Source organism: Salmo trutta, chromosome 14, assembly GCF_901001165.1.
Source record: "Salmo trutta chromosome 14, fSalTru1.1, whole genome shotgun sequence".
In the NCBI taxonomy this organism is placed as follows: domain Eukaryota; kingdom Metazoa; phylum Chordata; class Actinopteri; order Salmoniformes; family Salmonidae; genus Salmo; species Salmo trutta.
This window is the reverse complement of record NC_042970.1, coordinates 64,195,140-64,219,816: the sequence shown is the minus strand read 5'-3', so window position 1 is coordinate 64,219,816 and position 24,677 is coordinate 64,195,140. Positions and strand designations below refer to the sequence as shown.

Sequence of the window (24,677 nt, the reverse complement as noted above, 5' to 3'; positions counted from 1 at the left end):
GTACAAGATGTACCATCCAATCCCCACTTGAATAAAACTGTCCGGGAGAGAGGAGTCGTGTTAAATATCTAATCTTTATTTAAAGCTTGGTAATGGTAAATACTCCAAAAGGACAAACGTAAGAAAGGGGGGGGGGGGGGCAGTCTAACCTTAATAAAGTGCAGGAGGAAAGGGGCAGTGCTCAGGGGAGGATGACATGTCTGTTTCTTAATGATGGAAAACAGCAAGAAAATACAATCAACATTCACCAGCATTTTCTTGTTCAGTAAAAAGGGTCGGATAAATACAAAGTTTAACATGTCATTCCACATTTTCTTTTGTTATGTTTCTTCTTGGTTTTTGTTTTTTTCTTAAGAGCTGCTTCACAACAGCCCAGTCAATCCAAATCAAACCATGCCAGTTCATGTTTCAGATATGTTAATTAAAAAGTAAAGAAAAACACACAATCTAATAGTAATAGTAGTAGCTATTGCACATACAGGAGTTAAGCCATATACTTATAAGGTAATATCAGACAAGGGAAGTGGCACTGCTGTATTTAAAGTCTTTATTTCTTCCCTATTTTTACATTTTGATCACATCCACCCCAGTTGGAGAGGTTGGGGACAAACAATGATGACGACTAACACAGCAAAGAGGGTTCTGGGGAGGGGCGGGTGAAAGGTGTGGGGGGGTAAAGCTGCGTTACTGGGTATGTAGGGAAGTGTGGGGGGGGGGCTATACGTTACCTGTGAGAGAGTTCTCAGTGTTTTCACAGATAGTGGAGTAGTAAGGCGGTTGGGTGACACGGGGGCCCTCCCCGGGCTGCTGGGGGGCCGCGAACAGCCCGGGGTCCAGGGGTTTCAGATCCCCCGTGTCCCCCAGCTCTGCCTCAAGCGTCCCACACAACATGTACTGCTGCTCCTCTGGGTTGGAGACTAGAAGGGAGTCTTCTGAGGCAGCCTGTTGCTGGGGCGGCGGTAGGGTCAGCTCCTGGATGAGCGACGGGTCCTTGGCCTCCTCAGGCAGCTCCTCCAGAGAGAAGATGCCGGGGCTCTTGGCGCAGCTCTCAGCCGTGGAGTGGGTATTGGACGCCGTCATGTCGTAGGATGCCGCCGAGTTGGCAGACTGGGGGGTGTCTCCACCCTCTTCTACGCCGCTGGTCTCCTCCCCTTCCTCCAGGGCAGACAGGCAGCGCTGGGCGCCGGGCTTGCTGTCAAAGGTGGCATTGTGGATGCCCTGGCCCAGCTCATCCAGCTGGGCCTCGCCCTCCGTGTCGCTGGCCTCATCCTCTGTGGTGGAGGACGAGGGGTTGGACGTAGGTGCTGTGGCGGGGTCCCCTGGGACCTCATTGGTTGCCTCCTCCCCCTCTCCGGCCTCTCTCTCTAGATGGATTCCCAGGTCCTGGTCCTCCAATTCAGGCTGAAGGGAGAGCACAGGGACCAGGGCGGCGGGCAGGGTGTGGAGCTTCCCCCCCTCAGAGCGGGACTCCACCCCGGAGCTGCTGTTGTAGTCACAGAGCTCCTCTGGGGTGCTGGTCTCGCTGCTGCTGTGGACAGCCAGCTCCGTAGCGCTTAGGGTGCTGGAGTGTGACATGCCACATCCGGAGGCAGCTATGAGGGACAGGGACTGCAACGGGGCTAGGGTCTCTTTTTCAAGTGGAGATGCAGGAGCAGGCTGGTGTGAGGACTCGTGCAGGGCTGGAACAAATGATGTGGCAGCCAGCTGCAGCCAGGGCTGAGCAGAGTACAGGGTGGGTGTCTTCATATCAGCCTGCCAGGGGTCTGAAGAGGGGCTGGTAGGGGTCTGCAGGGGGTGCGGCTGGGCCCAGGGGTCACAAAAGGAGCTGGGGTTGGGTTGGTCCCACTGGGCAGCCAGGGCAGAGGGCAGCAGCGGGGCAGGCGGGGCTTGGTTCAGGTTGTCCAGTCTCTCATCCTCCGCAAAGTCATCCTCATCTGCATTCCCGTAGCTCTCCAGCCCGCTCTCAGTCACCCCCTCACTGGCCATCTCCACATCATCATCCTCATCCTCGTCATGCCTCACTCTTCTCGGGTCATCCGCCCGTTCCGAACCCACCTCCATGTCGCACACCCGGTCTCCGTCTTCATCGTAGTCATCAAAATCATTGGTCGGGATGTCGGGCACCTTCTCAAAGTCAGGCGAGCCGGCCGAGGCAGACATGCCCTCCATGTCGATGGCACCCTTCAGACTGGCGTCTCCTAGGTCATCCATGCTCTCTGTGCCCTCCAGGACGCCCGGGGCGCTCAGCTCCGACACCCCCTGCTGGCTGCAGCTCACCTCCTCAGAGTCCAGCTCCGATAGCAGGGCACCGCCTGCACGCCACCCCGAGCCCGCAGGGCCGGCTGAGCCAGGCCTGGACTCTTCTGTGGGCTGGGTGCCGCTCATTTCTGACACAGACACCTGCTGGCTGCCCTCCCTCTCCTCATCCTCTTCTTCATCCATGTTGAGCTGGGCTTTCTCGGAGGCACCCGGAGGGCTGGGTGTAGCCCTACCAACTGCTGTGGGGATGTCCTGGGGTAAGGTCTGGTCTGGTGCTGGCTGTGTCGGGGCTGCTGGGACGGTCTCTGGTCGTTCAGACGTCTCATCCTTGGCAACAGTGACTAGTGAGCCCTGTGGTGGAGCGGGAGCCAGCCTGAGTGGGCTCTGTGGTGGAGATGGAGAAGTAGTATCCTGAGGAGTTGGGGCTGAAACCTCTTCTCTGGACTCCAGGGCCACTGCTGGTGAAAACACAGACACTGGTGCTGGGACTTCTGAAGCTGCCACTACTGGCTCTGCTGCGGCTGTCACGGCGACTGTTGCCACAGCAGCTGCTGCTGCAGCTGCAGACTTGGGAGCTCCAGGTCTGGCAGTGAAGGGCAGGACAGACTGGGTTGGTTTGGAGGCTTGCTTGACCGACTGGGAGATGGTGCTGTCCACGGGCTTGTTGCTGGGGGAGGCAGGGGGGGTCTTGCCCTGGGGCTGACGGGTGGCAGGGGGCCGTGTGGTGGGAGGGGCTTTACGTGTGGGCAGGGGCTTAGGGTCCTGTGATTTAGGGCGGGCTGGCTTGGTGTCTGTCGCCTTAGTGGGATGGGGCCTTTTGGAGGCGGGCTCGGGTCTGGAGGCTGCAGTCGCTTTAGGGGGGTCAGGTTTGGTTGTTTTGGTAGTGGCGGATGTTGCCGGCTTTCTGGCTGCGGCAGTGGTTGCTGGTCTGCTGACATCTGTAACATAGCAGAAATAATTTAAAACATGCATATCTCTTCTCAACTAAAAATATAAATGGTACCTTCTCAAGTTGATTTTGAGATACATACAGGTGATGCTCAAGACCAATCCAAATAGAATCAAGTGGGTTACATTCATGGTAAAAAACAACTTGTAAGGCATGTGCACCTTTCTTGGCAGGGCCTGGAGGTTTGGGTGCCTGCACTGTGGTAGTCCTGCCAGTAGAGGGGGCTGTGGCGCCGACTCTGGAAGCTGCAGGTCTGCTGGAGCCGGCAGCGGCTGGCTTGGATGTGCCCATCAACAGGCCAGTGTGACCAGTGGCAGGCCTGGGGAAGAACACACTTTATTTAACCAGGTAGGTTATGGAGAACACATTCATGTCTACAATAACCTGACCAAGAGGGCGCAATGATGGGCTCCCGAGTGGCGCAGCGGTCTAAGGCACTGCATCTCAGTGCTATAGGGGTCACTACAGACCCTGGTTCGATTCCAGGCTGTATCACAACCGGCCGTGATTGGGAGTACCATAGATCAGAGCACAATTGGCCCAGCGTAGCCTTGTTAAATGAAGGTCAAATAAATGTTTTAATTAAAATGGGGCTAGGCTGACCCAAAACATTGGCGGAGGAGAAGTACTCGGAGCGGTCTTCTAGTCCGACTTAGGAGGCGCGCACACCACCCACCTCTTCCGAGTGTATTACTAGCTAATGTTCAGTCTCTGGATAACAAAGTTGACGAACTCAGGGCAAGGGTTTCTTTCCAGAGAGACATCAGGGACTAACATACAAACATGGCTCTCGAACTGAGAACCCAACTGGCTGGACCGACTCTACACTATGTATGAATGTCCAAGCAATGTCCTACTACACTGATGTTTGCACAATTAACACAGATACTTCCTTAAATTTGACAGACACTTGACAGTCGGTCCAGCCAGTTGGGTTCTCAGTTCATCGCGCAGACAGGAATACATATCTCTCCAGGAAGAAGGTCGGGGGAGTATGTGTTATGATTAATGACTCATGGTGTAATTGTGATAACATACAGGAACTCAAGTCCTTTTGTTCACGCGACCTAGAATACCTCAATCAAATGCCGACCGTATTATCTCCCAAGAGAATTTTCTTCGGTTGAGTCACGGCTGTGTATATCCCCCCCCTCAAGCCGATACCACAACAGCCCTCAAAGAACTTCATGCAAACTGGAAACCACACATCCTGAGGCTGCATTTATTGTAGCTGGGATATTAAAGCAAATTTTAGGAAAAGTCTGCCGAAGTTCTATGAATATATCGACTGTAGTACTTGTGCTGCTAAAACTCGACCATAGTTACTCCAACATCCAGGATGCCTACAAGGCCCTCCCCCGCGCTCCTTTCGGCAAATCTGACCACGACTCCATTTTGCTCCTCCCTTCTTATAGGCAGAAACTCAAACAGGAAGTACCGGTGCTAAGGACTATTCAACGCTGGTCTGACCAATCGGAACCCATGCTTCAAGATTGATCACGCGGACTGGGATATGTTCCGGGTAGCTTCCGAGAATAATAGACGAATATACTGATACAGTGACTGAGTTAATCAGGAAGTGTATAGGAGATGTTGTACCCACTGTGACTATTAAAACCTACTCTAACCAGAAACCGTGGATAGATGGCAGCATTCGTGCAAAACTGAAAGCGCAAACCACTGCATTTAACCATGGCAAGGTGACGTGGAATATAAAGTGTAGTTATTCCCACGGCAAGGCAATCAAACAGGCAAAACGTCAGTATAGAGACAAAGTGGAGTCATAATTCAACAGCTCAGACACGAAACGTATGTGGCAGGGTCTACAGACAATCACGGACTACAAAAGGAAAACCAGTCACGTCGCAGACACCTGACGTCTTGTTCCCGGACAAGCTAAAACACCTTTGTCCGCTTTGAGGAGAACACAGTGCCACCGACAAGGCCCACTACCAAGGACTGCTGGCTCTCCTTCTCCGTGGTCGACATGAGCAAGACATTTAAGCGCGTTAACTCTCGCAAAGCTGCCAGCCCAGACGGCATCTCTAGCTGCGTCCTCAGAGCATGTGCAGACCAGCTGGCTGGTGTGTTTACGGACATGCTCTCTAGCCCAGTCTGCTGTCCCCACATGCTTCAAGATGGCCACCATTGTTCCTGTACCCAAGGTAACTGAACTAAATGACTATCGCCTCGTAGTGCTCCCTTCTGTCATCATGAAGTGCTTTGACTAATCAAGGATCATATCACTTCCATCTTACTCCACACCCACTATAACTTGCATACCGCCCCAACAGATCCATGGATAAAGCAATCATCGTTGCACTGCCCTATCCCATCTGGACTAGAGGAACACCTATGTAAGAATGCTGTTCATGGACTACAGCTCAGTCTTCAACACCATTGTGCCCTTTAAGCTCATCACTAAGTTTGGGGCCGAACCAAGCCCTGTGCAACTGGGTCCTGGACATGTCGACCCCAGGTGGTGAAGGTAGGCAACACCACCTCCGCTAACCTGATCCACAAAACGGGGGCCCCACAAGAGTGCGTGCTCAGCCCCCTCCTGTACTCCCTTGTTCACCAATGACTGCGTAGCCCCCCCCCCACAACACACACACACACACACACACACCTCATACTCAAATCATCAAGTTTGCAGATGACAACAGTGGTAAGCCTGATTCCCAACAACGATGAGACAGTCTACAGTGAGATTAGGGCCCTGGCGGAGCGGTGCCAGGAAAATAACCTCTCCCTCAACAAAACGAAGGGGCCGCAGAGGAGGGTGAAAAGCTTAAAGTTCCCCTGTGTGTACATCACTGACAACCTGAAATGGTCCATCCACAGACAGTGCTAAAGAAGGCCCAACAGAAATTTGTCTTGGCCCCCAAGACCCCCACGAACATCTACTGATGCACCATTGAGAGCATCCTGTTGGGCTGTATCGTTGCCTGGTACGGCAACTGCACCGTCCGCAACTGCAGGGCTCTCCAGAGGGTGGTGCGATCCGCCCAACGCATCACCGGGGGCACACTGCCTACCCTCCAGGACATCTACAGCACCTGGTGTCACATCAAGGCCAAGATCACATTAAGGACCTCAGCCACCCAAGCCACAGCCTGTTCACCCCACTACCATCTAGAAGGCAGAGACAGTACAGGCACCTCAAAGCAATAATAATTTGTTTAGCCTAGTTAAAAAAACTAAAAATAAACTAATAACAGCTTCCATCTCCAGGCCATCAGAATGAAATAGTCACCACTAGCCGTTCTCCATCCAGTACCCTGCCCTGAACTTGAATCACTGTTACTGGCCGGCAACCACCAGGTACTGAACCCTGCACCTTAGAGACTGCTGCCCCATGTACATAGTCATTGAACACTGGTCATTTTAATAAAATGTTTACATACCGTTTTACCCACTTCATATGTATTTACTGTATTCTAGTCCAGGATCATCCTATATAACTGCTGTACACAGTACACACCTCTATTCATAATCTCTACACACACACACACACCATCATATACATTACAGACTGACATTGCCATTCTAACATCTTAATTCCTTTCTTTTTATTTTGAGGATTTGCGTGTATCGTTAGGCATTACTGCACTGTTGGAGCAAGAAACAAGGATTTCGCTACAACCATGATAACATATGCAAAATATTCAATTTGATTTTGACAATAGCAGAGATGTTAGCGGACAATAGAAGACATTGGATTTAAGAGTATGCTGTATGGCAAGACTAAACAATAAAAACAGACCTGTTTGCTTTAATGAAAAATGTGTTCAGAGAAAACCCTCAAGGGCCAAATGGACACCATCTGCTGTTCACAAGAATGAATACGTACTGACTGATTGTACATACTGTACAAAACATTACATTTTGAGCTGTACCCGCTTTTGCCCTCAGAACAGCCTCAATTCGTAGGGGCATCGACTCTACAAGGTGTTGAAAGCTTTTCACAGGGATGCTGGCCCATGTTGACTCCAATCCTTCCCACAGTTGTGTAAAGCTGGCTCGATGTCCTTTCGGTGGTGGACCATTCTGGATACAGACAGTAAACTGTTGTGGAAAACGCAGCTGCGTTGCAGTTCTTGACACGCTGAAACCGGTGCGCCTCGCACCTACTACCATACCCCGTTCAAAGACAGTTAAATATTTAGTTTTACCCATTTACCCACTGAATGGCACACATACAGAATCCATGTCTCAATTGTCTCAATGCTTAAACATCCTTCTTTATCCCGTATCCTGCCCTTCATCTACACTGACTGAAGTTGATTTAACAAGAGACATCAATAGGGGATAATAGCTTTCACCTGGTCAGTCTCATGGAAAGAGCAGGTGTCCCTAATGTTTGGTGTATGACTTTGGTTCAGTACCATTCGATCAGCTGCCTAATGTAGGCTAATAGGCTTGGGACTTTTCTATGATAAATTCACTCTAAACCTGAAACAATCAGTAGTGGTTATTCACCTGCTCAGTGCTCCCCATACAGTAAGCTAGAAGAGTCAAGGGCCGTCCTGCACCACAAAAGCAATTTAAAGAGGAAACAGAAAACCATTAACAAGGCCCATTCACTGTCTGCCTGTAACGCATCGCTTAGTAATTTCCTAATCCCAGCCCAGTGGGGGAAGAGGAAAGGATGCAGGGAATGAGGGAGTGGGAAAGCGTGATTGTGGAAAATGAACAGGATGTGGGTGAGGGTCGCACTCACTGAGGGTTGAGGGTAGTACTATTCCAAGGACAAAGAGGAGACTTGTCTAATAAACACATTTTCCTTTTGTTGCAAAACCTTTTCCATTGTGAACATGTAATGGACATGACCCTGGGCAATACTTAATCTCTTGCCTTCCTCTATCCCTCTAGTCTACTGTTTGACCTCCTGACCTGAAGAGCCAAGTGGTCTTGTGGCAGGTGACTGTATAGCCATACGCTTAAATCAGCCCCTAACAGATTCGAGGTCAGTTTCTAAATTACCCCTGTCCTGGCTGAGGTTGTGGATTTGGAGAGGGTAAGCTGATCCTAGATCTGCCATTCGTTCACTTTAAAAACAGGTGCCAGACAGCTGTGGAGAAGCCACAGGATCCAGACGCGACCTTTTCCAGAGCAAGGCAGTGCCCATCCCCCTGCATACTGCTGAGTGGACTGAATGTCGAGTGTGCGTGTTTGTATGCCCTAGTGCCCTTGCATTCATGAGCACACTTGACCGATTATCCTTAGGCTCTGCAACAGCGGAGCAGGGAATAGTAACATCTACAGAGCTATGCTTGGATACACGTGTGTGATACTGGTGTGAGGCGTTCACATTGACAGGCTTGTGCGATGAGGTGTAGCCCATGCTACAAAGCGCTACAGTAACCTACATTCAAAACAGTTGCTTAAGAACCAGGTGTAATGAAACAAAGGCAGCGCTGTATTTGTGCAAAATCGACACTTTGCATATCCTTTCTATAGAACAGATTCATACGTACACAGCGTCTAAAACAAAAAGGGATCGGAAACGTCAGAGGAACTGAGCGTTTTATGGCATTGTTGCGATTCAGTCAATTACACCAATATCCGTCATGCTGTTCTGCTGTTCTTTTGATCGGTTCGCCATGGTTTGGACACAGCTGACAACATAGATTAATTCATAATGACAAACTTACGGTCGTACGAGGGGCCGGAAGTGGTCCGGCCTTACATGCCTGGCCACACAAACGCCTCTCCCACAGCGACTCAGCCCAACAATGGCCATTTGTTTCCATTTGTTAGCAGGACAAAGAAAAAAGGCTGCGGAGACGCAAAGGCCTTCAGGTTGCGCCATTATTATACCATAATAGGGTGAGTCGATGGGACAGAGGGAGCTGGACCTTGATTGTATGGTCAAGAGCAGCGAAACAAGAAAGCGGGCATGCTGTACCTTCAGATGACACGGGGGAATTAGTTGAAGACAGGCGCGGTGAGCCGCGTTAGACGAGACGGCATTAAACGAGGGAGGAAAGGAAGAAAATAAGAGGTTGAGGGAAAGAAAACGACAAACTGAGGGACGCAGTGATGAAATGAGCGAGCGACAGAATGAACAACATGATGGAAGAAAGAGGGAGAGAATGGACAGCACTAAAAGCACATGGAAGCAGATTGCCTTCCTATCTGGGTGAGTTCCACGAAGGGAACGTGAAACGACAGGGGCAATAAATGAAGGTGGGGGAATGGAGAGCGAGAGATTTCTTCTGAAAGGAAGGAGGGAGAGACGAGGCCAGTCATCTGCGCGTACAGCGTTAACCCTCGTCTTCAGAGACACTCAGAACTGCCTGACCTGCGCGTACAGTCGAGGGATGCGAGTCAACGCTCAGTGGAGTACATACAGTATTAATTGCTTGGGTAACACTGCAGTTCAGCGGCTTTGGTATATTTGTTGTGGCTACAAGGGATTGGTTAGTGTCAACAAGGGATTCAAAGCCAATACTTGGTTGATATGCCTTAGTGGTGCAATAGATTCACAGCCGGTTTTGAGGATACAACAACCGACAGGTGTCTTCAAGATGTCGACAAGGAATTAAATGGCAATTAAAAATCATTTAAACACTATGTGATGACATCAATAATGCAATAGGCTGTAACATCTGTTGAGTTAGCAACTGATCAAGAGACAACCCATTTACTGAGGCCTTGGTTACTATACTATCATAATGTGTAGGAAGGCATCTGCGCTAAACAATAACTATTCCCTGCCAAGGCTGGGGTCCGAAACTGCATGTTTTCATCCCCAAAGGGGGAGAGAGAAGCTGGGACAGGAACATTGTGTGACTGCATTGCACAAGAGCTAGAGTGACAGTCAATTGTCTCCTTTTAGTTATAATGCATGTTTGAGTCAGACTGCAAGTGAAAAAGGTACCTGACCTGCATAGATTGTCATCTAATAGATCACATGAGGTGTAACTGCCATTTCATTACGGTGACCGTTTTGACAGAAATTCCCATTTGGATGGCTCTCAACACACACGACATCTTATTCAACGCCCTAGATTCCTCCCATTCTCAGAGGGAGTCTTAAGGCCCACCAAAATGACAGATGCCCTCACGGGGGAGGGAGGGGAGCAGCAGGAGGGTTGAGAGGGTGCTGGCTAAATTCCTGGTACTGTACATAAACAGAAGGGAGGAGTAAAGGAGGACAGGAGGAGAGATGGGGGTTGGGCGGACAAACTGCTTAAACAGGACAAGGGAACCGTCTCCAGAGAGAGAAAAGGAGAGAATACAGATACAGGGAATTAAAATCCCCCTCCGTGGCCATCCAGCTGTCTGTCAGACAGGCTAGTGACTGGTTGTGGGGGGCTCAATCTCCATCACTTCTGACTAGAGATGCATTGGGGCAGGTATTCCCAAACTGGGGTATGATGATTCAGATTCAAAAATTATTATTTTGGTTTTAAATATGTAAAAAACAAAAAAAGCTTAGTTTCACTGCCAAAAGTAAAATGAAACCACCTAGGTGTTCAGCAAAATAACAACAATGTCAAATACAGCTAGCCTAGTCAAATAATTAACATCCAATCACATTAACCGTTACACTCTCGCAGAAATCCACTAACGGTCCTTGTGTCCAAACGTAGCTGCTGCTCATTCCGTTTGCTCGAAAATTGATAAATACTTTTTAAACTAAGGCCCACCTCCATAGAGACACATACCAGGTCTACTGGTAGTACTGCTCCTACCACCCCCAGCAGTACTACACCTGCACCTTTCGACGACAAGTTGTTCTGCTTCCACGAGCACATCCAATGCTAGCATTAGTAATTCTACATTTGTTGTTAGCCCAGCTAGCATGGACACTGACAGTTGTGAATCTGATGCAGCCGAAGAGCTAACGCCCCCTTACCAGGGAAAGCACCGAACAGACAGGGACGTTGGACCATCGAAGAAGTGCAAATATGATGAGAAATAAATAGATTTTGGGTTCACTTATATTGGGAGTAGTGCCTTTCCTCAGCCACAGTGTGTTATATGTGCAAAAGTACCATCTCACAACTCGATGAAACCGTCACTCTTGGCCAGACATTTAGAAACAAAACATGCCAATTTGAAAAATAAGCCACATGAGTTTGAGCGAGAATTAAGACGACTTTTGAGTAGTTAAGACATGTATAAAAGCAACAGATACCATTAATAAGAAGGGGCTGGAAGAGTCTTATATGGTGAGCTACCAAGTGGCTAGGACAGGCAAGGCCCATACTATTGTGGAGGACTTCTTTCTGCTGCCGCGGATGTCTGGGACAATGCTGGGGGAAAAGGCCAAAAACACTATACAGACAATGTCTTCATCAAACACTGTTTCGCAACGCATCAGTGACATGGCAGGAGATGTTTTGAAACAACTACTGCTTAGCATACAAACCAGTAAATTATATGCGTTACAGCTGGATGAGTCAGACCGGCGGGCCTGGCACAGCTCCTGGTATGTCTGTTACGTTTATTGGGGGGGGGGGGGTCAATGAAGGAAGACATCCTCTTCTGCAAACCACTGGAAACCAGCACAACAGGAGAGGATATTTGTAAAGTACTGGACAGCTTTGTGACATCAAATGGACTTTGGTGGTCAAGATGTGTTGGTATCTGTACTGATGGTGCAAAAGCCATGACAGGGAGACAGTGGAGTGGTAATGCGCGTGCAAGCAGTTGCTCCCACCGCCACTTGGGTACACTGCAGCATCCACCAAGAGGCTCTTGCTGCCAAGAGAATGCCTGACAGCTTGAAAGACGTTTTGGACACTACAGTGAAAATGGTTAACTTTGTTAAAGCCAGGCCCCTGAACTCTCATGTATCTTCTGCATTATGCAATGATATGGGCAGCGACCGTGTAACGCTTTTACAACATACAGAAGTGCTCTGGTTATCAAGGGGCAAAGTATTGACACGTTTTTTGAACTGAGAGACGAGCTTAAAGCATGATGACGAGTTTCTCACGCGACTGGCCTATCTGCATGACAAACTCACACGTATTCTTATGGTTTAATAAATGTCTCGTATAGTGTGTGGCAGGCTTACAATGATAGCAAAAAACAACATTTGAGTGCGCGCTGACCCTGGTGCTTGAAGGGGTACGCAGCTGGAGGTTGAAGGGCTACGGGACTATAAAAAGTTTGTGAACCACTGCATTAGGAGATTGGTGGACTCATTCACCTGGGGTATGTTCAGTAGGGAACACAGTAGCAAAACATTTTGGAACAGAAAGAAAATCAGCGTTTGTTACTGGACAAGTTCAGGTAGAACATTCCCCTTTCAGTTTCAAAATGTTTTTGCCCTACTAAACACAACCCAGCAGTGTGTGCGCCAGAAGCATGGCATGCGAGGCCAGGTGTTAAAACACCTCTGCGACGCCTCAAGCTACCAGCGCATCTGCTAACTTAGTCGACAACCCTTTAATCCAATATCATAACTCACCTTGGCAGTTGCCACACTACCCAATCCCCTTGTTCCGAGGCTCCCATCCAATCTCACAGTTTTGTTACGACCCATTTGTCTCTAATATATTGATATGTGCTTCTTATCCAGTACAATTGATTATTTCACCCCCTAGGGGCAATTAAGATGAATAGTTTAAGGAAACCCTATTTCTCTGCCAATGTGTAACTATGGCAACATACTATAGGCCATTCATCTCACTTTGCATCATGGGCCGTCAGACGTTTTTTTTGCAGGTGGTGAAACGGAACAGTAATGTTATGCTACATTTATTCATTTTACATATGAGCCCCGTGCCACCTGCCCTGCTCATAGACTCATGGAAGGGCAGCAGCAGTCCCAGCTAAGGCTGGGAGAGGCCTGTTCACTAGCCCCGACTCACCCAGGGAGGCAGGAACAGGGCCCAGCATGGATGGAGAGACAGTCTGGCTGGCTGTCACACACATACACACAACCTGCTTCTCCTGTCGTCAAACACAAGCAGCATGATCTCTCACACACAGCTCCTAATTGTCAAACACACACTGTATATTCACACACAGTGACATGCTGCTTCTCCATGTCGTTAAAACAAATCCAACAAAATCACACCCCACAAGTCATCAATCACACAGGAAAGAAGCCTGACGTCATAATGTTCCAAAACAAGTGTCATTCCCTCAGGGAAAAGTCTTGTAACCACAATCCTGCAGCTGAAACCATCCCACATCTGAATAATTCAAAGGATAAGGACACATGCATTAATAAGATAGGCTGAGAGTAAGTGCCAACCGAGGCAAAACTAGATCTCTACTCCACAAGTTTAAGTAGTGCCAGTTTAAAAGTCCAACACAGACCTGTCAAAACACCAGCTGAAAGAAACAACTCGTACTCGTCTTTAGTCTAACTAAAGAAGGGGTGGTGGTGTGTGTTCCCAGTTTCAGGATGAACAGATTAAACTGGTTTGAGTCGGTTCAACATTTCACCTCATAATAAAAGCAGAGTATTAGGGAGGAAGTGGGAGAAGATAAATCAAATTGAAGCTAAGAGCTGAACAGTATGTCCTGTGGAGACCTGAGTGTGGAGTCAGATGCTCGATTAAGTTCTGGGTCCATACGCAAAGAGAAGACAGGTTTCGGTCTTCGTTCAGACAAAGAGCTCCACCCTCTCTCTTTGCAAGTTACAGGCAAGTCTATGGGCCAAATGTCCACTCCCGAAATTCAAAAAAGATGCAAATGCCTGCGAAATCTTGATTTGTCCCAAGCACTAGAACTAACGCTGGTCATTATCTCACGACAGATCTACGATCCCATTAATGTTAATGTAGTCTGTCCACGAGAGATTAGGTGTGGAGCCATACTGAATAGCGGGTGTATCCCAATAGTCTAAAACAGTGGATCCCAAACGTTTTAAAGTCCCGTACCCCTTCAAACATTCAACCTCCAGCTGCATACCCCCTCTAGCACCAGCACACTCAAATGTTTTTTGCCATTATTTTAAGCCTGCCACACACAAAACATAAAAATGTGTGAGTTGTCACAACCCGGCTTGTGGGAAGTGACAGGGCTCTTATAGGACTAGGGCACAAATATTAATATACTGCTCAAAAAAGTAAAGGGAACACTTAAACAACACATCCTAGATCTGAATGAAAGAAATAATCTTATTAAATACTTTTTTCTTTACATAGTTGAATGTGCTGACAACAAAAATCACTCAAAAATAAATCAATGGAAATCCAATTTATCAACCCATGGAGGTATGGATTTGGAGTCACACTCAAAATTAAAGTGGAAAACCACACTACAGGCTGATCCAACTTTGATGTAATGTCCTTAAAACAAGTCAAAATGAGGCTCAGTAGTGTGTGTGGCCTCCACGTGCCTGTATGACCTCCCTACAACGCCTGGGCATGCTCCTGATGAGGTGGCAGATGGTCTCCTGAGGGATCTCCTCCCAGACCTGGACTAAAGCATCCGCCAACTCCTGGACAGTCTGTGGTGCAACGTGGCGTTGGTGGATGGAGCGAGACATGATGTCCCAGATGTGCTCAATTGGATTCAGGTCTGGGGAACAGGCGGGCCAGTCCATAGCATCAATGCCTTCCTCTTGCAGGAACTGCTGACACACTCCAGCCACATGAGGTCTAGCATTGTCTTGCATTAGGAGGAACCCAGGGCCAACCGCACCAGCATATGGTCTCACAAGGGGTCTGAGGATCTCATCTCGGTACCTAATGGCAGTCAGGCTACCTCTGGCGAGCACATGGAGGGCTGTGCGGCCCCCCAAAGAAATGCCACCCCACACCATGACTGACCCACCACCAAACCAGTCATGCTGAAGGATGTTGCAGGCAGCAGAACGTTCTCCACGGCGTCTCCAGACTGTCACGTCTGTCACGTGCTCAGTGTGAACCTGCTTTCATCTGTGAAGAGCACAGGGCGCCAGTGGCAAATTTGCCAATCTTGGTGTTCTCTGGCAAATGCCAAACGTCCTGCACGGTGTTGGGCTGTAAGCACAACCCCCACCTGTGGACGTCGGGCCCTCATACCACCCTCATGGAGTCCGTTTCTGACCGTTTGAGCAGACACAAGCACATTTGTGGCCTGCTGGAGGTCATTTTGCAGGGCTCTGGCAGTGCTTCTCCTGCTCCTCCTTGCACAAAGGCGGAGGTAGCGGTCCTGCTGCTGGGTTGTTGCCCTCCTACGGCCTCCTCCATGTCTCCTTATGTACTGGCTTGTCTCCTGGTAGCACCTCCATGCTCTGGCACTACGCTGACAGACACAGAAAACCTTCTTGCCACAGCTCGCATTGATGTTCCATCCTGGATGAGCTGCACTACCTGAGCCACTTGTGTGGGTTGTAGACTCCGTCTCATGCTACCACTAGAGTGAAAGCACCGCCAGCATTCAAAAGTGACCAAAACATCAGCCAGGAAGCATAGGAACTGAGAAGTGGACTGTGGTCCCCACCTGCAGAACCACTCCTTTATTGGGGGTGTCTTGCTAATTGCCTATAATTTCCACCTATTGTCTATTCCATTTGCACAACAGCATGTGAAATGTATTGTCAATCAGTGTTGCTTCTTAAGTGGACAGTTTGATTTCACAGAATTGTGATTGACTTGGAGTTACATTGTGTTGTTTAAGTGTTCCCTTTATTTTTTTGAGCAGTGTATATTTTTTTAAATGTGAATCGCAGGCATTGCGCGTACCCCAGTTTGGGAATACCTGGTCTAAAACAACCTTGTCTCCATTAAGGGAGATGGTAGCCACTTTAGACCATTACTGAGACACACCTGTAGAGTTGCTGGAACATCCCAGCGAGAGAGCGACCAGAGCCCCAGTGAATAACCCCTGCCCTGGGGGTGATAACCCATGTTATTCAGTAACACTGTGGTGCTGACTGGGGCAGTGCGAGATAGTTCTCTTCTGTCTCAGGTTTATTTCTGTTAGTGTGACTCAGTAGACTAGGGCTGCGTCCCAAATGGCACCGTACCACTTTTGACCAGGACCCATAATGCTCTGGTCAACAGCAGCGCAATATATAATATGGAATGCCATTTGAGACAGTGGGAAACCTAATCCAATAACAGACCGGCAGGACCCACAATGGCCACTTTACGTCGATACTCAATTTCAGCTCCTCCCAAAACAAGTCGTTCACTGATCTGATTTGTCGAGTGATGCCTTTTGTGTGAAGCGGCTCCTCAGATCTTCAGTGATTGCATTATGTGTTGTGTATGTGAGGGGAGAGGTTTTTTAAAACTATAAACAGTGCCTAGGTTTTCCCCCCTCAAGTTCATGCAAATGCGCATCTGCCAGCCACAAATGTCACTGCCCGGTAAATCACTTTGCATTCCCGGTGGTGGTGCAGTCACGGGATAGGCTGCCTTACCTGGTTGCCTTGGAAACCGTCGTCCTATCGGGTTTGGCCGGGGCTGAAGTGCTGGAAGGCTTGGGGGCAGCTGAGGCTGCAAGTCTGGAAGCTAGAGGAGAGGGAGAGCGAATGAGAAAGTGCATGAAGAGGGAGATGGGGGAGGAAAAAGGGGGATGAGGGGTGGGAGTGAGGACAGAGTACTGGGATGAAGGATTGGTGTAGTAGGAGTTGAGAGCAAAATGTGTCTGCAGCCAAGCACAGGTGGGTTTGTGTCAGCTCTAAAATACATAGGAGAGTAACTAAAGACTCAACACGGGACAAAGGAAAACAAAAAGCTTTGTCTAACCAAAGCATGATTAACAGGACTAAATACTCGGCAGTATGTTTGTGTGTGTATAGTCCTCACCTGTGGTTTTGGGTCTGGCCCCGGCCCCATTAATAGGACCAGCAGCAGGAGGTCTCCTCGTTGGAGTGCCAGGACCCATCGCCCCAGTCCATGTAGCGTTGGTTGGCCTGGTAGCAGAGGTGGACCTGGGGACTCCGACAGCCTTCCTGTCAGCCACCTTAGTTTGGGTCCTGACAGTGGAAGCGGCGGCCGGCCCCACGGGCCCCTTTGTGGCTGCAGCCGACGCCGGTGCTCCAGCTGTGGTGGTGGTCTTCTTTTTGTCCAAAGCTACCTTCTTGGCCAGGTCACTGGCTGAGGACTTTAATCCATTGGTCATGTGGCTTGGGGCCGTGCCCGGACGAGAAGTGCTGGGTCCTGATGCCGGACCAGTTGTGGCCTTGGTGCCAGCTGGCCGCGGTTTAACCAAGCCCACGGTCTTAGCCTTGGGTTTGGGATCAGCTGCTGCCTTGCCATTGGCCCCATTGACCTCCTTGGACGCAGGGGGTGCTGTGGGGTTTTCAGGCTGCGCTGTGGTGTTTTGGGTGTCTTCGGGCTGTGATGGAGGGGATGGGGAAGTTGAAGGGGCTGGCATCTCGTCGGTGGCCATCCCCTGTGCCGAGGGCTCGGCTCCTACAGCTTCTGTGGGCTCCATGGCAACCCCATCCGGTTTCATCCCTTGTAGGCCCGGCAACGGTCTCACTCACCGGATCCAGCGGCTCTCAAACACACTGAAACCGGAGTGGAACCAACGTCCTGTCAACAACCTCACAGATCTGAATGGGGAGAAGAGAGATTCCTAAATGTTGACATTGAAATTGGTCTGAGAAAAAAAAAACGTGTTTATCATAGAACTACAAATACTGGTAGCAGAACTCAAGTATATTATCAGAATAGCCACACATGAAACCATGCAGTCGAAGACAAGTAGCATTTTAAAAACATTAGTACCAACGGAAATACCATGAGGCACATGGTCTCGCCGAGGAATTTGAAACTACTGGAAAAACAGGAGAGGGGAAGCCAACATGAAGATTCGTTTCTAAAATTACACAGTCACTCACACTGTCTGATAGCAATACAATGTGAGAATCACAGAGACTGAGAACCGAGACATTTACAATCCATGATTAAAACTGGTATTGTCAGAGTACTATTAAAAGTTAGACATGCAATAAGAGAAAACAAAATGTCCTCCAGCATATATGGAGTGTGAGGGAGACCGCAAGGCCTTGCAATCGACAGACGGAGACAGGAAAACCAGGACCACATGTCCCATTTGTTTGTGATTCTGCTGCCCAGATACTGACCACGATGACAGCCAGTGATTACTAAGAAAAGTCATACGCTGGTTCTGGGAGGCCTCAATGTACAATACTGTGCGAGACAAATGTAGAGCGTGGATGGACATTTGGGGGGGGTGGGTGGTCTGGGGCTCATTAGCCTTGCTGGAGCCCTACGAACCCTGGCAGGCTGCCTTCCCAAGCCAACGTGGCCTCCTCTCTCCACTGCTGCTGCTGCATTTTCCTCATTTACTCTACTTTCCACCACCCCTTTCTATTACAAGCCCTCCCACCCACTCCTCCAGCTCCCCCCGTCCAACTGCCCCTCTACCAACAATACTTCATTTTTCTTCAGTACCCCCCCCTTCCCCTCACTCCTTTTTTTCTAAGCCCCTTGTTCCTCTTTCCACTACTCTACCCCCTCGATACGCTATAAGATCTGTTCAGTCAACAGATGGTCTGGGCAGAAATCTGTGTTTGAAGCTCAACAAACAGGCTTGGCAAGAGAGGGAGAGAGCGCGAGAGAGAGGAGCACACGCAGGAGAGAGCAAGAGTGGGGGGGGGGAGGGGAGTACAAGAGATGGAAAAGGAAGGAGAGCAAGAAGAGGGAGAGCGTAACAAAGACGGTAATTTAAGGGAGCAACGGAAGAAAAGGAAGGTTGAGCAAGAGGGGGAAAGGGAGAGAGGAATGGACTGGGAGAGCAGAGATAGTTACTCAGAAGCCATCTGACTGAGGTCCTCATTAATAGTTTTTGACAAACTTCAGTGGAGCAGATGGAGAATCCTATAGAGGCCAATCAGCAACTCTATTCAGTTACTTACAGTTGAAGTCGGAAGTTTACATACACTTAGGTTGGAGTCATTAAAACTCGTTTTTCAGCCACTACACAAATTTCTTGTTAAACTATAGTTTTGGCAAGTCGGTTAGGACATCTACTTCGTGCATGACAAATAATTTTTCCAACAATTGTTTACAGAGATTATTTCACTTATAATTCACTGTATCACAATTCCAGTGGGTCAGAAGTTTACATACACTAAGTTGATTGTGCCTTTAAACAGCTTGGAAAATACCAGAAAATGATGTCATGGCTTTAGAAGCTTCTGATAGGCTAATTGACATCATTCGAGTCAATTGGAGGTGTACCTGTTGATGTATTTCAAGGCCTACCTTCAAACTCAGTGCCTCTTTGCTTTACATCATAGTTTCCCATCTCAAAAGAAATCAGCCAAGACTTCAGAAAAAAAAAAAAAAATTGTAGACCTCCCACAAGTCTGGTTCATCCTTGGTAGAAATTTCCAAACGCCTGAAGGTACCACATTCATCTGTACAAACAATAGTACGCAAGTATAAACACCATGGGACCACGAAGCCGTCATACCACTCAGGAAGGAGAAGCGTTCTGTCTCCTAGAGATGAACGTACTGTGGTGCGAAAAGTGCAAATCAATCCCAGAACAGCAGCAAAGGACCTTGTGAAGATGCTGGAGGAAACAGGTACAAAAGTATGTATATCCACAGTAAATCAAGTCCTATATCGACATAACCTGAAAGGCCGCTCAGCAAGGAAGAAGCTACTGCTCCAAAACCGCCATAAATAAGCCAGACTAGGGTTTGCAACTGCACATAGGGACAAAGATCGTACTTTTTGGAGAAATGTCCTCTGGTCTGATGAAACAAAAATATAACTGTTTGGCCATAATGACCATCGTTATGTTTGGAGGAAAAAGGGGGATGCTCGCAAGCCGAACACAATCCCAACCGTGAAGCACGGGGTGGCAGCTTCATGTTGGGGTGCTTTGCTGCAGGAGGGACTGGTGCACTTCACAAAATAGGTGGCAATATGAGGAAGGAAAATGTGGATATATTGAAGCAACATCTCAAGACGCCAGTCAGGAAGTTAAAGCTTGGTCGCAAATGGGTCTTCCAAATGGACAATGACCCTAAGCATACTTCCAAAGTTGTGGAAAAATGGCTTAAGGACAACAAAGGTATTGGAGTGGCCATCACAAAGCCCTGACCTCAGTCCTATAGAACATTTGTGGGCAGAACTGAAAAAGCGTGTGCGAGCAAGGAGGTCTACAAACCTGACTCAGTTACACCAGCTCTGTCAGGAGGAATGGGCCAAAATTCACTGAACTTATTGTGGGAAGCTTGTGGAAGGATACCCGAAACATTTGACCCAAGTTAAACAATTTAAAAGGCAATGCTACCAAATACCAATTGAGAGTGTATGTAAACTTCTGACCCACTGGGAATGTGATGAAAGAAATACAAGCTGAAATAAAAATCACTATTATTCTGACATTTCACATTCTTAAAATAAACTGATCTAAGACAGGGACTTTTTACGAGGATTAAATGTCAGGAATTGTGAAAAACTGAGTTTAAATGTATTTGGCTAAGGTGTATGTAAACTTCTGACTTTAACTGTATTAACGTTGACACATACCATAGAGTGGAACACCTTGTCCCCAACTCTCCACACAAACCTCAGTTTGCTACTTATTCACACATTTTTATGTTTAGAGGAATTTCTTTCCTTCAATACCGTTTGGCCTTGGCCTGTTTGAGTGACACACGAGGCCCAACAGCCTTTAAGTCCAGTCAATGACCGGACTAAAAAGGCAAATTAACAAACAGATCACTTACGAGGATCCTGTGGAACTCGCTGGGCCAGTTTGATAGCGGACAGCCAATATAACTAATACCAACACCCCTCCCCCAAAACACATGCACCCCTCTCAAATTCCCCCAATCTCTCTTCCTCCAAACCAATGGTCTGACCCTTATTTCAACCAGAGAGGACAAACAAAGCCTTCAGTGCCATTTTCCATGGTTTCTTTTCATCTCCTCGTCCTTCTGGCTATAACTGCAGGCAGAAAGGCTGTTCGCCGCCACCTCCCTTTTCTCCTCTCTTCTGTTACATATCTCCAGCACAGAGCAAGAGAGGGGCCAGGGAGGATAAAGGCACCATGAGGAGAGGGGCCAAGTTTCCAGCCTTCAGTCAACTGAGCAGGGCTACACCAGAGCTGCTATCTGTTCTTACAGATCTCTACATTATTCAAAGATATATATCTCTAATAGCATACTTCAACTCTTGATGACCCAAGAGGTTTTTGTGAAACAGAATTTGTTAATGACTTTGCTGAATCAAGTTTGGATTATTGCCCATGAGTTAGAGGCCTGTAGAGTTTCACAATGACCTAGTACATTGAGCATTATCATCAATCTAATTTGGGGAGAAAACATGGCTAAACTTAATTTACTAATTTGTCATCTCTTCACAATATCACAACTCAATTCTCAGTGTTTCAAACAATGCGGCTACCGCATTTGGATGGGCTCTGACACCAACGTAGCGATGCGTTAGGGAGATAGCGGAATGAGGGACGTCAGAGAGGGACGACTGCCAGCTAAGTCAATCCAGCGGGCAGCGCCAGCGGGCAGGAGTCGGATTTAACGCGCTGTCGCTGTACCCGCGTTCGGTGGACAGCAGCAGGATAAAAAGGGGGATGTTTTGGCCTTAGGCAGAATGGGCACTGGCCTGGCTTTATTTGTGCCCATCGCTGGTCCAGCAAATGCCAGTGGCTGCTGACTTAACCACTAATACCAGGGGCTTACCAAAGTGGAGCCTGTATCGCATTCCTTATCATGAACTGAGCCGACCTCTGGGTAGTGGTAGGTGGCATTATGGCGTCACTAAAACCCTACACATGCATATCAAGGGCTTTGTTGAACTGTAGCAAGGCGATTAGTGAGGGCGTTAGAGACTCCTCTGCTTCAGAGAAGCTAGCTGTAGTTTGTCCTATTTGAAACTATTGCACGGTATCTTTCTTAAAACCACTCATCACCTAAAATGTCCTCATGCCAAATTCTCTGGGAATTTCAGAGCTGCTTTCCATATCCCTGGCCAAGTCTTAGCATAGATTTGCAATTGGAATGATTAAAAAAGGGGAACGCCCACCAAAAAAACCGCTAGAATAAATTGCACGGTTGATAGATATGAAAAGGCAGCGTGCATTTTTATGAAATAATGAGCCATTGTGCTCCCCTCCATTCATTTGCATAACAAATACCAGTAAAGAAAAAAGGGCTAATAACATATTCAGGACACAGCATGCTTACTTTCCAACTAGCACTGCAGCTAATATCACAATTAGCTCAATGCCCCTGGCAACAATTACCATGTGTTGGAAGTATGCAAATTCATAAGCGGTTGGAAATTGCTCCCGGGCTGCAGTCTGACAACAGTGACTGGATAATAACTAGTGTCCAGGAAAACAAACTCTGCAAGTTGTCCGTTATTCTCTGGGTGTGTGGTTAAACGCTGCCATCGTAAGCCTGTTGGGGTGGGCTGTCTAGACGGAAGAAACTCGCTGCCCCTGTCTCTGTCTCATCTTTGCTGCGTTGCATCTTCTAACTCATCCCCCCCTCTCTCGCCCCCTCTCTTTTCCCTTGCAGTTTAATTACAGCTGTCTGCAATCATCCTACAGTGCCAGCCATGTTTTAGCCGCGCAGCAAAATGGGTCACTTATAATACTCCTTTAATACAAACAGAGGGGGGTTTAGCTGTGTTGAGAGTGGGTTGGAAATGCAGTCGGACTACAGGGAGAACGAAAGAGAAAAAGAGCAAGGGTTGGGATGGAGGTTGGGGGTGTTACTGATGTCAGCTTAGTGTCATAACAGTCTTAACCACAGGTGAAAAATAGATTCTTCTCTCTGCTAGCTCACAGAGGGAGGTGAACGGGGAGAGTGCGGAGGGGAAATATGAGAGGTGTTTCAATGATAAATCTGCCCTAAAGGTTTGAGGTTGAGGCCCAGTGTCGTGTGCACATGCTGGAATGCCTGGGGAGAGCGCGGCCCAGGGCGTCTGTCGGTGAGCCGAGCCGCCCCGTCCACATTCCAGCTCGGCCTGTCAGGCTCCTCAGGGTAGCAGCCTATAAAACAGCTGTCACAGGAAGGGTGTGTACGAATATATACACTGAAGAGTTGGTCCCATGTTTCATGAGCTGAAATAAAAGAACCGACATTTTCCATATGCACAAGAGGCTTATTTCTCTAAAATTCTGGGCACAAATTTGTTTACATCCCTGTTAGTGTGCATTTCTCCTTTGCCAAGATAATCCATCCACCTAACAGGTGTGGCATATAAAAGAAGCTGATTAAACAGCATGATCATTACACAGGTGCACCTTGTGCTGGGGGTGATAAAACGCCCCGAAAATGTGCAGTTGTGTTTCACAACGTCACAGATGTCTCCAGTTTTTAGGGAGTGTGCAATTGGCATGTTCAAATCAAATTTATTTATATAGCCCTTCTTACATCAGCTGATATCTCAAAGTGCTGTACAGAAACCCAGCCTAAAACCCCAAACAGCAAGCAATGCAGGTGTGGAAGCACGGTGGCTAGGAAAAACTCCCTAGAAAAGGCCAAAACCTAGGAAGAAACCTAGAGGAACCAGGCTATGAGGGGTGGCCCGTCCTCTTCTGGCTGTGCCGGGTGGAGATTATAACAGCACATGCCAAGATGTTCAAATGTTCATAAATGCAGGAATGTCCACCACAGGTGTTACCAGAGTTTTGTTTGGGATGCTTTGGATCAACAGTGTGTTCCAGTTCCCGCCGATATCCAGCAACTTGGCACAGCCATTGAAGAGGAGTGGGACAACATTCCACAGGCCACAATCAACAGCCTGATCAACTAGGTGAAGGAGAGGTGTTGCACTGCATGAGGCAAATGGTGGTGACACCAGATACCGACTGGTTTTCTGATTCACGCTACTACTTTATCTGAGACCAACAGATGCATATCTGTATTCCCAGTCCTGTGAAATCCATAGATTAGGGCCCAATTTATTCATTTAAATTGAATGACTTCCTTATATGAACTGTGACTCAGTCAACTCTTTGAAATGGTTGCATTTATATTTTTGTTCAGTATATAAACTGTGAGAGAGAGAGCACAGGGGACGGTCTACCAGATTGTGCCTTCTTCTGATTCCACTGTGCTGTACAGAGTACTTGCATCATCTTTGACTACAAGACTGGACAATAGACCTCCATTTTAGACTACACTGCCAAAGAAAACCCTGTGTCTGTGACCAACCTTCCCTGACTGCCCCTCTGCCTGACAGAGACAACCCAATTGAGCATTTAACACAGCGTCTGCTAGCTAGACTAAACTGGGCCTGGATGGTAGAGACTATGGTGTAACTGAGCTGTATAGCGCCATGGGTGTTCGACCAACAGGGGCCTCAGTCTCTGGTTATTCATTAATGGACTGCTGTCTGAGTGAGGCCTTGCTATGTGGAGGCCTCCGAAGTACTGGGGCTCTGGCCAAAGGAAACACAGGCTTCATTCAGTGTGTGTGTGTGTGTGTGTGTGTGTGTGTGTGTGTGTGTGTGTAAAGGGGTCTGACAGGAAAGGAGGGTAGATAATGAGGGAGAGAGAGTAGAGAGGCTTTAGAAAGACACGAGTTTTGTAGGAGAACAGA

The 24,677-nt window shown here is 48.1% G+C and overlaps 1 protein-coding gene across 1 annotated transcript in view; it reads right to left on the bottom strand.

Annotated features, from left to right (window-relative positions):
- LOC115208599 (mucin-12) overlaps positions 1 to 24,677 on the bottom strand; it is a 45,169-nt gene that overhangs the window by 5,915 nt on the left and 14,577 nt on the right. The window contains exons 2-5 of the mRNA XM_029776782.1: positions 16,924 to 17,675; positions 16,536 to 16,626; positions 3,370 to 3,527; positions 729 to 3,197 (exon numbers count right to left, since the gene is read on the bottom strand). Coding sequence (XP_029632642.1) covers positions 729 to 3,197; positions 3,370 to 3,527; positions 16,536 to 16,626; positions 16,924 to 17,575 — 3,370 coding nt within the window. The 5' untranslated portion in view covers positions 17,576 to 17,675. The remainder of the gene's footprint in view (positions 1 to 728; positions 3,198 to 3,369; positions 3,528 to 16,535; positions 16,627 to 16,923; positions 17,676 to 24,677) is intronic.